Genomic DNA, 15,461 nt, shown 5'->3' on the forward strand with positions numbered 1-15,461 from the left:
ATGCGGGCCGGGGTACTAAAAGCAATATGACCCTTGCGGCGGGAGCATTACCGACTCAGGTAATGCCCCGGGGCCTTCGTTAAGGCCCTCGCCTCGCTCGGGCCTATAATTATGGGCCCCGGGGCATTACCTGAGTCAGTAATGCCCCCGCCGCTCGGGTCATATTGCTTAAATATAGACCAAAAAACAGTTGCAATCCTAAAAAGGAGCTAGAATTATATTCGTGTCGACTCGAGTTTTGGGGCTGGTTGATAGTGAAGTATTCCAACCAACACCCTCATCAGGACATAAGAACAGTCTTAGTTTTGATCACATAAGTGTGTATTCAATTTGATCGAGCCAAAAAATTATCTATACATTTGACACGTCCATGTTCAATTGGAAAATATTCGTCGCGTGAGGTGAGATGTGGACTGTCACTGTTTCTCTGCGGCAATAGGACCCGGCACTGGACTGTAGTGTACGTGCTGCTTCTCTGCATGCTTACTTGCTTACATGTGTATCTCTTTCAATGGAGATCTGAGCCATGGAACACAGAACAACGCCATATTCAACCAATGTAGCAGCAACTGACTGAAAGGCTCTTGGCTCTTTGGCTATTGGCAAATTGTCAAAAAATCACCCTAGTGAAATCTTTAGATATAGACTATCGTCATTCGTCAATGCTGCTCACTCGAAACTACATGGCGCTTCTAAATACATTGCTGTACAGGACTGACCATTCTAAAAAAACGGCTCAAGCTACATCCCAGCATCCTTAATAATAATTGGATGGTAGCAATTTGGTATACTCACGAGACTTGGAACAGAACAGGAGTGCAGCATTTTCCCTCAGCGGGACCAAATAGTATAAAGGTTGATTTGGCACACTTTTTTCAAAACAATGTAATTCCTGCTAGAAAACCTGAGGTCGTTGCCTTGAATTTTTATTTTATTGCTTTCTTATCTAATACTGATGTATGTCTCTCCTGACTTTGTCCACTTCGTATAGGGAGAACCTTTTCCTCTTTTCCATTTTTTTGTTTTCGTTACTGGCATCATTTGGGGAGCATCCTCCCCTAAACACAGTTTTTATTCACCTTTTTGATTCTCCCATTTTCTTCCGTGCTTCTCTGATTTCATTGTTTTTTTTCTTTTACATTTCAGATACCACTATTACCCTTGCCCTTCACCGTCATATTATTTCTCTCCTGAATTATTTTTACTATTGGTGTTGTTGTTTTAACTTTGTTGTGGCATAATTTTAGAATATTATTTTGACAACCTTTTTATTACACATTTTTTATTTTCAAACTTTGGACATAATACAAGCTATTTTTTAACTCGCTGTATAACCAATGTATATTTTCCTTTCCCATGTAGACAATTTATTTGCTTGAATGTCAAACATAATATTTGAAGAAACACTGGTATTAATTGATGCCAACCAAGTGGCAGTTCTGAAACCCTGTTGGCGTTTTGGTCGGAAGATATCAGTTATTGGGCTATGTAGGTAGATGTCACAACGTATGCGCTATCCATTTAATCTAGTTATTTAGTAAGGTTGCCCTACATTCATGGAAGCATTTGCTTACTGCTTCCATTATTTTTCTATTCTGATTAACTGCTTTTAAAATCTTAGTTTAGTCTCGTACCATGAACTCCGTTCCCCAGCCAAAAGTCCTGGACTCCCTGTAAAAGGTGGTATCCAAGCTGGTTTACCCTGCCTTTGAATTAAAAAGGGTACAAGGAAATGTAGTTGTATTAGCGCTCTTCTTGGAGCCTGTACACCTCTTTACTCTATCACAGGTTTCTGCAACCTGTGGCTCACCAGATGTTGTGGACTATTGTTAGGCAGAATTGCAGGCAGTACCCTCTGGGAACATCACACACAATTAGGACTACAAGTGTAAGCGAAAACCAATGCGCCGGCCTGTACGAAGGCCGTACAAAGGCCCTGTTTGGCCCTGTTCGCATCCTGGAGCAGCAAGGAGCGCTCTACCGCAGGTTTTATAACCTGAGCCGGCACCTGAGCAGGAGCTCCACTCACCCGCTCTTTGTCTGCTCTCGCCGCCTCTGCCATCCCGTCTACCAGACCTTTCTGGCCCACGTCTACCTCTACTAAGGTAACTTTATGCCTCTTCGCCATTCCGACACCCCTGCTACCATCACTGACTCCAAACAAGCTCATATGAACACAAATACATTGCCTATTGTGCACACCTGCTCTCCCTTTAACCAACCTTTGTGTAACCTTAAACACTGCATGTGAGCCTTCTGCTTACCATTCAACCTAGCTTATTACACCTGCCCATGTGCATCCAGACTAGGCCTTCCCTGCTGGACTCCAACTCACTTCAGTTGCTAAAATCTCAAACTCAGAGGGTGCTTTATGTATTCTAGCCATCCTGCCACATCTGAACCTAGTTAATGTTCCATGCTTCCTAACCTCACTGCCATACTTTAATTTCAGACAGTGCTCTATGCATTTTAGCCTCATTGCCATATTCTGAATCTAGACGGTGTTCTATGCCTTTTAGCCTCATTGCCATATTCTGAATCTAGACGGTGTTCTATGCATTTTAGCCTCATTGCCATATTCTGAATCTAGGGCATTCTCGAATGAACACAAGACAAACATCATACAACTGCTACTAAAACACAGCCAGCCCTAAAATCAGGGGAGCTCTGATCAACGCCCGATCATTAGTAGCTCATGCCACAGAAATCGCAGACCTGATCCTCAAAGAAGATCTTGATTTCCTCGCTATCACTGAGTCTTGGCTAGACCCTGCAGCAGGCCCTATGCTCATGCTAGCAGTCCCAGATAACTATTCCATCTTGAGGCAAGATCGCCCCAACTCCAGAGGAGGGGGTGTCGCCATCATACACAAATGCAGTCTGTCCATGAGACTAGCAACCTCCTCCAATGTCCTCTCCTGCGAAACATTATCAGTCAAAGTCCCACTCACTAATACCCAAACCCTCAATATCCACTTGATCTACCGCCCACCAGGCCCTATTGGCACCTTTGATGAAGACCTCAATGCCATTCTATCTAGCAATCTTAAAAGGTCCTCTCAAGTTCTCACCCTGGGGGACTTTAACATGGGCTACAACGACCCGGCAGATCACACAGCCAGCACCATAGCTAACACTCTTGCTGAACTAGGCTTTGCGCAAAGAAGTATGGCGCCCACTCATTCGAAAGGTAGAATACTTGACTGGGTGTCCGACCACAATTGCTTAGCGAAAATCACAAATACCTCTCCACTAGTCTGGACTGATCACCACCTGGTATCGTTCTTACTGTCCACGGACAGACCCCCACCTCCGCCTAACACCACGGCCCCTCCAACTCTCACCAGAAATAAAAAGATATTACACCAGAAAGACTCATCCCGAATCTACTCCCTACACTTAACACACTCCCCGATAACCTGGATCCAGAGATCCTGGTTGAAGAATATAACAAGGTTATGGCTTCCTCGCTAGACCTCATTGCCCCACTTAAAATCAGACCTAGTAAACTGAAAATGCACCTTAACAAATAGTACACCCCATTCCTCAAAAACCTAAGGCAGCAAAAGAGAAATTGCGAGGCCACCTGGAATAAATCCCCCTCAGCTGCAAACAAACTCAAACTCTCCAAACTAACCACACTCTATAAAAAAGAAATCTACCTGGCCAAATGAACCTTCTTTGACTCTTGCATATCCCAAGCTATATCTAATATGAAAGAACTCTTCTCTATACTTAGAGAAGTAGAAACCGCCATATTACCCCCTGATACCTGCACCAAAGATAAAAACTGGTGCTCTGAAATTCAAAATGCTTTCGCAAATAAGATTGTGACCCTTCAAAGTAAAATCCCTAGTAAAAAAGTTGCCCTAAAAGACACTCTCCCCTCCAAAACTCAGGATAAGCACACGCCCACAGATCCTATCCGTTTCAAGTTCTCTAAAGTCAATACTCTTGAAGTAGATAAAATTATCCTGTCTTTGAAACCATCCAACTGCCAGGGAGCTCTGTGCCCAGCACAGCTTATCAAGATGCCACCCGTGACCTCTCCCCCTTCATCACTAAACTGATCAATGCTTCCTTCAACACTGTCTCCATCCCTTCCAACCTAAAACAATCCTGGGTAGTTCCATTATTAAAAAAACCTACTCTGGACCCAGCCATACCCACAAATTACCGACCTATAACTACTGTTCCCTTCTTACTAAAAATCCTTGACACGGTCGCCTATGTACAAATACAGAAGCACCTGGAAGAACACCACCTCTTAGGATCTAGACAATCAGGGTTCCGTCCTCAACACAGGACTGAAACTGCACTTATTGACTTAAAAGCTCAGATTGATACTCTTACGGACAAAGGGCAAGTTGCATTGCTCCTCCTCCTTGACTTATCTGCAGCTTTCTATTTGGTCGACCATTCTGTCCTATGCTCACACCTCCATACAGCAGCACAGTTCTCTCCAGAGGCCATCAAATGGATCACCTCATTCCTCAACGAAAGAACTACGAGGGTCTTCTCCCCCACTGCTGCAGCAGACCCCATTCCTACCACTTGTGGTGTCCCACAGGGCTCCTGCGTCTCCCCCACACTGTACAACATATTTACCAAGCCCCTTTTCGATGATTTGGATCATCTCGGTATCACCTACACTAACTATGCAGATGATACCCAGATCCTCCTTCCGCTTTCCGGTGATTATGAAAAGGATTTGGCCTTGCTAAATAGGGTGTACATCATCATTCAGGCATGGATGGCCACTCATGGACTATGCCTGAATGATGAGAAAATGGAGCTTATCATCCTGGATACTACGCCCAGTTTAAAGAAACTTAGCCCTGCCTACAACTCCTTTATGATAGATAGGAATAATATCAAAGTCGGTCAGGTGGTCAAAACACTGGGTCTCTACTTGGACTCCAACCTTTCCTTCAAAAGACAACTGAGCTCCCTGGCATCCTCAACTGCATACACGTGCAAATTAATCCGCTCAGCCAAACCATTTCTGTCAGACACTAGCTGCCTCACACTCGCTAGAGCCTTTATACTTTCCCGCCTTGACTATTGCAACGCCCTTTACCTGGGCACCTCCAAGGCTACCACCAACAAGTTACAAACCCTCCAGAATAACGCCCTGAGAGCAGCCCTAGGCATCCCTAGAAGAGAGCACATTTCAGGAATTAGCCAACAGAATAACTGGCTTTCCACTAGAGACAAAATCCTCCTAAAACGGCATCTCTAACCCACAAATCTCTCAACAATGCCGCACCGATCTATTTAATTAACAGGTTCCACAGACAAGCTTCCGCAAGACCCCTTAGAACTGCATACAAAGACTGCCTCGCTGTCCCAAATTTCAAACTTGCCACCATAAGAGGTAACAGTTTTCCGGTAAAAGCAGCCAAATTGTGGAACTCCTTGCCTCCCAACTTGAGAGCAGATATGCCCTACTTGAAATTCCGATCCATGGTAGTTTCATGGCTGAAAACGAGGGACCACCAAGATAGCTAGGTGCCAAGGCTATCACTTCCTGCTACCCGCACACTGTGTAACCTTGTGCGCCCACCCGTACTCGACTTTATATTGTATATATTGCTTGTTCTCCTAACTATGCTTTGTATATACTTCCATTGCCTACATGTATATTCTATATTTGTAACCAAGCTTCGCATATTCTTGTAAATGCTGCGCCTTGATATCCCTGGGTATATCTGCGCATTATAAATAATAAAACAAACAAACCTTTGGTATAAGTCTGTACTACACAGTTTTTGGTAGCGAGCTGAGCAGCCAGGCTTATCTCAAGAGGGACTGTGAGCAGTAGCAGAAGTTACATAGAAGTAGCACAATCACAGTGGTTCACGAAGACACTTACATTCAAGGTTTCTTGGTAAAATTACTTAAGCATTTATTTACACAGTTATTTAGAAAGCTTTCACTAGTAGAAATCAACTCAATATTAAACACGTCGATATACTGCAGTGTCAAACTCTTAAGTTATAAAGACAGGAAAACGGAGCTAATGACACTTCAGTACTTTTAAATATGAATAAAAAGCATAGGTTTGTACAAAGGGTTAGAAAGACACTTCTATTAGATAATGCAAATGTTCAGTGTACCAGGAGGGTCAATTTGATTCAATAGGCCAGGCCAATGTCAATAGTCTAGTGTTCTTGGATAGAGTGGGACGGGTATGCACAGACGTGGGTCCCGTGCCTGCTGGGCCTAGAGACCCAAGCTACTCCTCACTGATGAGGCACAACAAGGGCGACCCATGTTTGGGGATGCTTGTGGTCTCGTGCAGAAGGGATGTGACCTAGCAGTTCCTGCTGGACTTCCCCTTTTGGGGTGGGACCAAGCCTAATTTGCATATGGTCTTTCCCCTTCTGTAATGGCTTGGCAGGCGAAGAACGATGGTCTTGAGGGTTGCCCCGAGCAATGCCAGTGGTTAAGATTCAGTCTAAACCTTCCAGCCATCACCTCTTTGTTTTTGCTTTGTCACCCCGAGTGGGACGGGTATGCCCAGACGTGGGTCCCGTGCCTGCTGGGCCTAGAGACCCAAGCTACTCCTCACTGATGAGGCCCAACAAGGCCAAAACATGTTTGGGGATGCTTGTGGTCTCGTGCAGAAGGAATGTGACCTAGCAGTTCGGGCTGGACTGCCCCTTTTGGGATGAGACCAAGCCTGATTTGCATATGGTTTTTCCCCTTCTGTAATGGCTTGGCAGGTGAAGAACGATGGTCTGGAGGGTTGCCCCGAGCAATGCCAGTGGTTAAGATTCGGTCTAAACCTTCCAGCCATCATATCTTTGTTTTTTCTTGGATAGGATAGCACAGTTCTGGTACAAGTGGAAAAGTCTTTGTAAATGTTTTTAGAAGTAGTTTTGAGGATAAAGAAAAATATGCTGGGTCACAAGCTGACTAGGCCTGAGAGGTGGGAAGGTTTCACGAACTTCCACCGTGAGAGTTAGGATCTCTAACCCAAATGGCACAGTACCTTAAAGTGGAGCAAGAAGATGCAGCTGAAGACGTTGGTTCCTGGCAGGTCCAGCAGGTCTCGCTGTTCCTGAGCCTCAGTCGTGGGGACAAGAGGGAGGACATCGGGGGACTCCTGCACTGCACAGGATCGTCGTCGGAGCAAACAAAATGGCATCACTTCAGCTCAAGTAGCTGTGGCTTCCAAACACAAACTGGTGTCCTTCTCCCTGGTTAACCTTAACCAACTCTGAGAATGGTATCCATGCGTTTGCTGAGTTGATTGGTCCCACCAACTCAAGAGCTTCTCTGTCGTGGGAGTTTCAGGCAATCCAGACCTGCAGCAGGGCTTCACCGGGCAAACCAACGATCCAGGAGTTGCAGCAGTCTTCTCCCTTCAGCTCATCTTCGGTTCTTTCTTTCCAGTGGTCGACTCTGCCTTCCAGTCCTGGAGACTCACCTTTTAAATGGTTTTCTCCCATTCCTTCCAGCCTAGCTGCCACTCACCCAGCAGAGTGGCTGAGCTTGCCGGACAGTCAGCCAGCCAATCAACCAGAGTGCATTTGGGTCTTCTAGGAGACCAAGCACAGGGAGTTTCGGGCACCTCCCTCACTTCCTGCCCACCCCAGACACTCTGACGCCATGGGCGGACTTCAGTCCTGAAGCCCAGCAAAGGCTCACGAACAAAGGGACCAAACCTGGTTTGGCATGCAGCGTTAGACACCAGAAGGACCTTTCCACAAGGAAACGGCAAAAAAAGATGATCGGAGTCTGTTTTTACAGAGGGGTCTTGGCCGCCATATTGAAAAACATGGCTGACCCGATTTTTAGCTACCGGTGTTCGCGGTCGGGAAAAATAATGGTAGTTCATTACATGAAATGTTGTTAAAGCTGGGCCAGATCAAGCCCAACCGCAGGCAGCGCACAGGAGTGCTGGGCCCCTCTGCCTACTAAACACAATCAACACAGGCCAACGTTGAAGGCGGCCAGGCACAACCACCACCACAATCATCTCCCGCTCCCACCGCTGGGGCAAGCGTAACACATAGCCATACCTAATGGCCAATGGGAGCACCATCCTTCTCACGCACCAACCACTGCCCTGGGGCCAAAAGCAGCCTTGAAAGTAGCAGCAACTCGTGCCATACATACAACAGCACTAAATAGACCATGGCCTCAAATAAGCCGCAGCTGGAAGGAACAATCAAATTCGCCACAGCGACCACGCTGCCTGAGGCCAGAGGACCAGTGTAGCCAACAGCCAGTCTGACACAGAACGAAAGCGCTTCACTGGAATCATGCTGTGAAACACACAACTGATCCGCACATCATCATCCGGCTCCAAATTCTAAAAGACTAGCTGGCGATCTGCCCATATACAACAATTGGAAAGAACACCCACTTGGAGCTATGTGATGATGAACCATCCGGAAACCAACACAAAGAAAATCAAATGGTAACTTGGAGCAGTGAATAACACGGATAGAGTCACACCTACTCCTCCCTGAGAGCCAGTGCGACCAGGACACACTGAAGTGGACCGACCAGAACCCACGCGCCAAACCACCAGGTCCCCTGGTACCTTACATATAGGCTCCCTCCCAAGGAACGTCCATATATCGCGAGCCACAACACCACCAGCTGGGCAAAGGGAATCCCCGCACCTGCCACGCAGCAGCAGCCAGGGAGGCCAGAATAGAGATTTCCACATCCAAGAGCACACCGAAACCATCAATAATGGATTCCTTCACAACAGTAAAACCCAAACAACAACCACAACATGATGCCACTGCTGATGGGGAACCTGTTGACCCTGTTGCGGATCCCAAAGATGCACAAGTTCTGCAAGCCATCGCAGCACTTCGAACATTCATTGACACCAAAATCAGGGAGGTCAAGTCGGACAAACAGCTAATGCATCAAGATGCCCGAAACCTGGCTGAAAGAGTGACCACGGCAGAGACTACCCTGCAAGACACCACCGACCCCACATCAGACTTGAAAGCAAGAGTCCAAGAGCTGGAGATGAAGGTGGCGCGAATTGAGGCACGGTCTGAGGATGCAGAAGGACGAGCTCGCCGCAACAATATCCGTATCCTGGGGATTCTGGAAGATATGGAAGGTGCAAACCCAACAGAGTTTGTGGAAACAGTGCTGCAACAAGAAATAGGAGCAGGTAAACTCTGCCAGGGATTTTCCAAAGAGAGAGCTCACATATCCCTACAAAAACGGCATCCACCAGGATCATACCCACACCCAATGATCGCAAAAATCTTAAACTTCTGCGACAGATAAACAATACTACGATTCTCAAGGGAAGGTGGGGAAACCAGGAGAAATGATTCTAGGATCGTCATGTATCCAGACTACACCCCCACATGATAACGCGCAAGAAACTCTTTTATACCGGTGAAGGCGAGATTACGAAAACTTAACCTTAAATACATGCTGCAGAAAACATGTGGCTTGAACATAATAATCTAGCCGACAATGAAGAAAATATAACAAAGAGGGACACGAGATGAACAAACAACCAGCTTCACACGATATACCGGCAGTTATCACACTGACACAAGATGTAGACCAACTGAGACAATGCAAATCTATATCATTGAAGATAGTAGCACCGGATGGGAGCTCAAGGAACCATGCATGCTACTGGCCATGACTCACCCCACAGGAACTTGTGTAGGCCGGTTGCCAGCACACCACCCGCGTCGAATGGCCTGGAAGGGCCCAGATGGCTCAGGAGCCTCTTTGCATTGCATGTTGGAAGCAACTGCTAGGGCAGTTTTTTGTTGTTAGGTTTTGTTTATTCATTCACTGGAATGAAGGTTGACACAGTTAAGAAGTCTCTGAGTATGAACACAATGAAGCGGGTAGGGCTGCGAGGGGGGGGCTTTTTGGGGCTAGATTTTGAGGCAATGACGCAGCCTAGTTGCCAGGACGCACCCTGCGGTGTTCCCGTCGAGGGATCGGGAACCACAACAATCCCCACTGAACCGTCATGGCAGCAAGAGTCAAGGTAATGTCGTGGAACGTGCAGGGATTGGGCACTTACCTCCGCAGGAACAGAATCAAATCCTACCTACAGAGGAAGGGGGTAGGAATAGCGTTGCTGCAAGAAATCCATTGTGCAGAATACTCTATGACCAAACTGCGGGAACATTGGAGGGGGGGCAGGGGTTTGGGGCCACCTATTCCAGATATGCCAGAGGGGTATTCACCTGGATCAATCCCCGACTCCCCTTCCAACTAATCAAAACTGAAAAAGACCCCGAGGGCAGATACATGATACTATGGGGACATATTGAACAAGTTGAGGTGTGTATTGTGAACTCATACCTACCGACACTAACATCCCAGCTCACTTGAACTCAATGTATGCTAAAATTGCACACCACAGAAACTGCCTCTTTATATGGGGGGGACTTTAATTGTTCATACAACCCGGAATTAGACAGGTCCTCACCCCCGCCAGGAGGCCCAACAGCAGCCACAACTGTGCTAACCACCATAATGGAGCGATTGGAGCTAGCAGACTCATGGCGAAGACTACACCCCGGGGAAAGGGGCTACTCATATTTTTCATCCCCACATGGACTCCACACTAGGCTAGACTACATTTTTATAACAAGGAACATCTATTCCAAATAGAAAAGGCACAATACTTGGGAAGAACCATTTCGGACCACTCACCCCGGCTGGTAGAATGGTGCAACACTTGCCCCAGACCACCCATCCCAATGTGGAGGATGCCTGTAGAGACTCTGAAAGACCGGGCATTCATGGACGAGCTCCAGGAATCTATTGATAGCTATATTTAGGTAAACATGGGGAGTGTACAACTTATGAGCACAATGTGGGACGCCCTAAAAGTCGTGATACGTGGTGAAATTATAGCAAAAGTGGGAGGTATCACGAAGCTATTACAGCCGGAACTAGAACAGCGGGACAAAGAAATTGAGAGACTGGAATCCGCCTCCCCAAGCGGCCAACAGGGGGAAGATAAATTAAAAATGCTTAGAGATGACTGTACAGAAGCTTGGGGTAGGCTCGCTAAATTTGATTATACCACCAAAACCACTAGAGTGCATGCGGAAGCGGATAGACCCAGCCGCCTGCTGGCCTGGCTCTGCAAAAAAGAGCACCCTAGACACCCAAACACTGCACTGAAAGACGAAGTCGGCATCATGCATCAAACTCAACAGGAAATCAATGACACCTTTAAACTCTTCTATACACAATTATACTCCCACAAAGATCAGGTCCCCCTAAATGCCACATTGAAGGAGATGGGACTTCCCAGACTATCCCCTGCGCAATCTGAAACCCTAGATGCAGACATCACAACGGAAGATATCACTGAAGCGATTAGGTCCCTAGCTACATTTAAGGCTCCCGGCAGTGATGGGCTACTCTCTGAATTCTACAAAACATACGAGACCTCCCTGACGCCCCTACTCCATAAGGTCTTCCAGGAGGCTTATGAACAAAGGGTTCTGCCCAACAGCATGCGAGAGACCCTAGTGGTTTCAATTCTCAAACCCAATAAACCCCCAGATGAATGCAACTCCTACCATCCACTTGCAGTGTTCAATTACGATGTGAAAATACTAACCACGATCATAGCTAAGAGGCTCTCTGGACTGATAGGCGAAATAGTGCACATCGACCAAAGTGGATTCGTGCCAGGCCGCAACACCACTACGAACCTACGAAGACTCCAACACATCATAGCTCAAACTAACTCAGGGGGGGCTCGTACGCACTACTATCCTTAGACACCATTAATGCATTTGATTCCATATATTGGGAATGGTTGATGGCTGTCCCTGAGTATTTTGGCTTTGAGGAGAGGTTTGTTGAATGGGTCAAAGTGCTTTACACCAAACCAAGAGCACGAGTGAAATCTGAGAAATATGTTTCACCAGCATGGGACATATGCAGGGGCGCCAGGCAGGGATGCCCATTATCCCCTATGCTCTACATGTTGGGATTAGAACCTATCGCCATTTATTTCAGGAAACAATTTTTTGATGCTGGCATTCGGCTTGGTGGGGTGCACCACATTATCTCCCTTTACGCAGACGATGTCCTTCTGTATGTCAGGGATCCACATCTTAATGTACCGACTATGCTAGAAGTCCTGAATAACTATGCTAAGGTTTCAGGGATACAATTCAGCAAGCTAAAATCCTGCTTATTCCCCCTGGCAGACCTGAGGGGTAAGAACAAAGAGGACCTCCCTTCGGTGGGTATACAATGGCAAATGACCTCATTCTGATATCTGGGGGTCAACATTATGCACACCCCCTCAATTGATGCATGAACACAACACTAGGGCAGCGATTCCCACACTGCGTAAATCAATAGGCTTTTGGTCCAAACTCCCCCTGTCAATGATGGGCAGAGCATCAATCATTAAGATGATCGTTCTCCCCAGATTTCTGTATGGGTTCCAAAATGTGCACTACTTCATCAATACCCCCTTCTTTCGCCTGCTTGAGTTAATATTCAGAGAGTTTCTGTGGGGGAAGGGCAGACATAGGGTGGCATTATCCACATTGGCCCTACTGTACAGGCAGGGCAGAATCCAACTTCCAAACCTGGAGAAATATTATTTGGCGGCCCAACTTAGCTTTGCGGCTAAGTGGCTAGCAGATGAAACCACATCCGAAACTGTCCTACTACAACACATGTTCTCCCCAATACAACTGAAGGAACTTATCTGGGCACCCCAACACCTCCTAAACAAGATACCCTTCTTGGTCACCTTGGGTAGAAAGACAGGGCATAGATCCAAGACGCTCCTGCGCCTAAAGCACCCATATTCTCCGTAAATCCTGATGATCTCTGACCTATGCAAATCAAGAGCCGATCTACAGAACATTAGACTCTGGGAAGCAAAAGGAGTTTACACCTGGGGGGATTTATACGCTGAGGGTGTCTTCCGGGAGTTTGCCTCACTACACGCAGTGGATGGCATACACAGTGGCCAATTTTTATGGTACCAAAAAATCCATAGTATAGCATGTACTAAATGGGAAACTTGCCCTGAAGAAACGGAAACAGACCCCGTCACGACACTGCTATACAACCTTGGGGAGGGCTGGAAACCGGTGTCCCAAATATATGGCCATCTGAGTGATGTCCCTAACCCCCGTAGCGCTGAATTGAAATCCAGGTGCGAGAAGGACCTCAGGCTAGAGCTGACTGACAAGGAATGGGATAGGGCCCTAACATTCCCTAAGGAAGTGTCCAGGAACCCTAGGTTCCGACTGATCCAATTGAACATACTGTACCGCACATATTTAACGCCACACAGGATAGCGAAATTTAAAAGACAAATGCAACCTAACTGCTTTTGGTGCTATACAGATAGGGCAGACCGCTTCCACATGATGTGGGACTGCACAAAACTGCAATGCTTATGGACTAAAGTAAAACAGACTTGTGAAGAGGCGGGCATGTCCCGGTATAAATGGTCCCCCATCGAATGCCTCTGAGGAATTTACCCCAGGCTGGCCAAACTTAAACATGTGATGAAACTCATGGACATAGCATGTGTGCTGGCCAAGAGGACCATTGCAATGGCCTGGAAAAGACCGACAATACAAAGCATGGTACAGAGAATTGGAGAGGTGGGTGGGCGCTGAAACTAGAGCTTGGGAAGACAGTGTCGCCAGATCCAATGAAGATTCAAGCGTGGCGCTAGACGCCTGGAAGGAACTCACAAGGAACATGTTTCACCCCTCCGATGATAAACCCCCGAGAACAGGTCCACCCGGAGGTCACCGGAACTTAGTAACCATGATGGCGCCTGTGGTGAGATGAACATAAGACCCAAACAGGGTCCCCCCGTCGGCCCTCCCCCCACTACCCAAGCCTCCCCCACATTGAACATTGTTCACGCCAAATTGCGAGGGCAACATACAGAGACGGTTAATACAGTTGTTCTCTTTCCTTTGTTATTTTATTTTTACTTTTGAAAGTTGTTGTTTTGTTACAGGTTACTGTCTAACTTGCAAATAACAGTATGTTAAGTAGTAAAACCACAGTTATATACACAGCAAAAGGCCAACAAAGACATTTAAAAGTACATGGCTGATGGTAATTGTAGTCCAAAACATCTGGAGAGACAAAGGTTGCAGAATCCTGTGCCAGCTCTGGTAACAAAGGAGGGCTTTGGAAAGGATGCACCACACATTCATGCTAGCTATTCTGTGCAGTGCAGCATAAGCAAAAGACATTGTTGATGCAATGTTATTTGGCATTTGTATAGCACCTAGTGCCATTGGTATGGCCTCATAGAGCTATGGGTGAATGCCCTTGAAGGACTGAAGTCCGAGGTATGAGAATCGATAAGAGAATTTTAGAAAGCGTGTGTGCATTTCAGCCAGTATGAAGGTAGGTCGGAGCAGCCAAGTCCCTGCTAGCGACCCATGGAAATCTGACTAGTGAATGAGTGCAGAGATGGGCTGTCTGGAGAGTGTGCGAGTCAAGGAGACTGGCTATGTGGACAGGTAGACCGAATTTATTCATCGGACCTAGCTGCGTTCTAGTGGCCGAGGTGATGTGCGATGTGAGTAGAGGATTATTGCAGATGGAGGCGGGTGGGGGGTTATCTTCAAGTGAGATGGAGTGTGATACGAACCGGGAGTCATGTCTGGTGCATATCACATCGACTGGAATCCTTTCTGTGCATTCTCAGTACTCAGTACTGTCTTGTCTCCTCACGTGGTTCATCGACACCCCCACCTGTCTGGGGGTGATAGTTCATGATGGAGATGCTGCCTGGTTGCACTACAATGCTGCTGAATGCTTTTACAAAGCAGGTGCATTGTAAAGGTCCCTCTGTGATGCTAAGCATTCTGGCTGGGGATGTCAATGAGGTGTTTTTAGTATATTATTTATGAAGCTTGGGTGCAGGAAGTTGAATACCGAGGCCCTGCAGATGCCCACGGGCATGTTTGCGCTGTAGCTCCACTGGTTGTCTTGTTTTCCATGGCGTACTAAATTGACTTTTTATTTTTCAGGATTCTGTTGCAAACTATCCCGCCGGGACCCGCGTCGTTTACACCTGTGTGGATGGATACGCTCTGATCGGTGGCTCGGTTGCTCAATGCGGAGAAGATTCAAAATGGCAGTTTGATAGAATGCAGTGCCAGAGTAAGTTGATAGTTGCAATCGTCCATTATCTGTATCCAACACTCCAGTCTTTAGATTGCAAATACATAGATCCGTTCTCTGACAAGTCCACATGTTATCCCCTCATGCATGTCACAGACAAGTGAGTGCCATTTGTATTGGATAATGAAGAGGTGCGATCACCTGTAGGTTATTAACTACAGACAGCTGCATAGAACAAACAATCCGTGGTTTGAAAGTTGTATTAAGACCTTTCTTGTAGCTCGGCAAACTTCTAAGATTTTACTAGCCAAGCCCTATGTGTCCTTTCTCCATACTTAAAGGTGCATGCCCTA

At 46.7% G+C, this 15,461-nt stretch overlaps 1 protein-coding gene across 1 annotated transcript in view; it reads left to right on the forward strand.

Moving 5' to 3' along the window:
* Positions 1-15,461, forward strand: part of C7 (complement C7) — a 582,400-nt gene that overhangs the window by 456,103 nt on the left and 110,836 nt on the right. The window contains exon 14 of the mRNA XM_069627198.1: positions 15,015-15,147. Within this exon, the coding sequence (XP_069483299.1) occupies positions 15,015-15,147 (133 nt within the window). The remainder of the gene's footprint in view (positions 1-15,014; positions 15,148-15,461) is intronic.

This window comes from Ambystoma mexicanum, chromosome 6p (genome assembly GCF_040938575.1).
Source record: "Ambystoma mexicanum isolate Mex_15411 chromosome 6p, UKY_AmexF1_1, whole genome shotgun sequence".
In the NCBI taxonomy this organism is placed as follows: Eukaryota; Metazoa; Chordata; class Amphibia; order Caudata; family Ambystomatidae; genus Ambystoma; species Ambystoma mexicanum.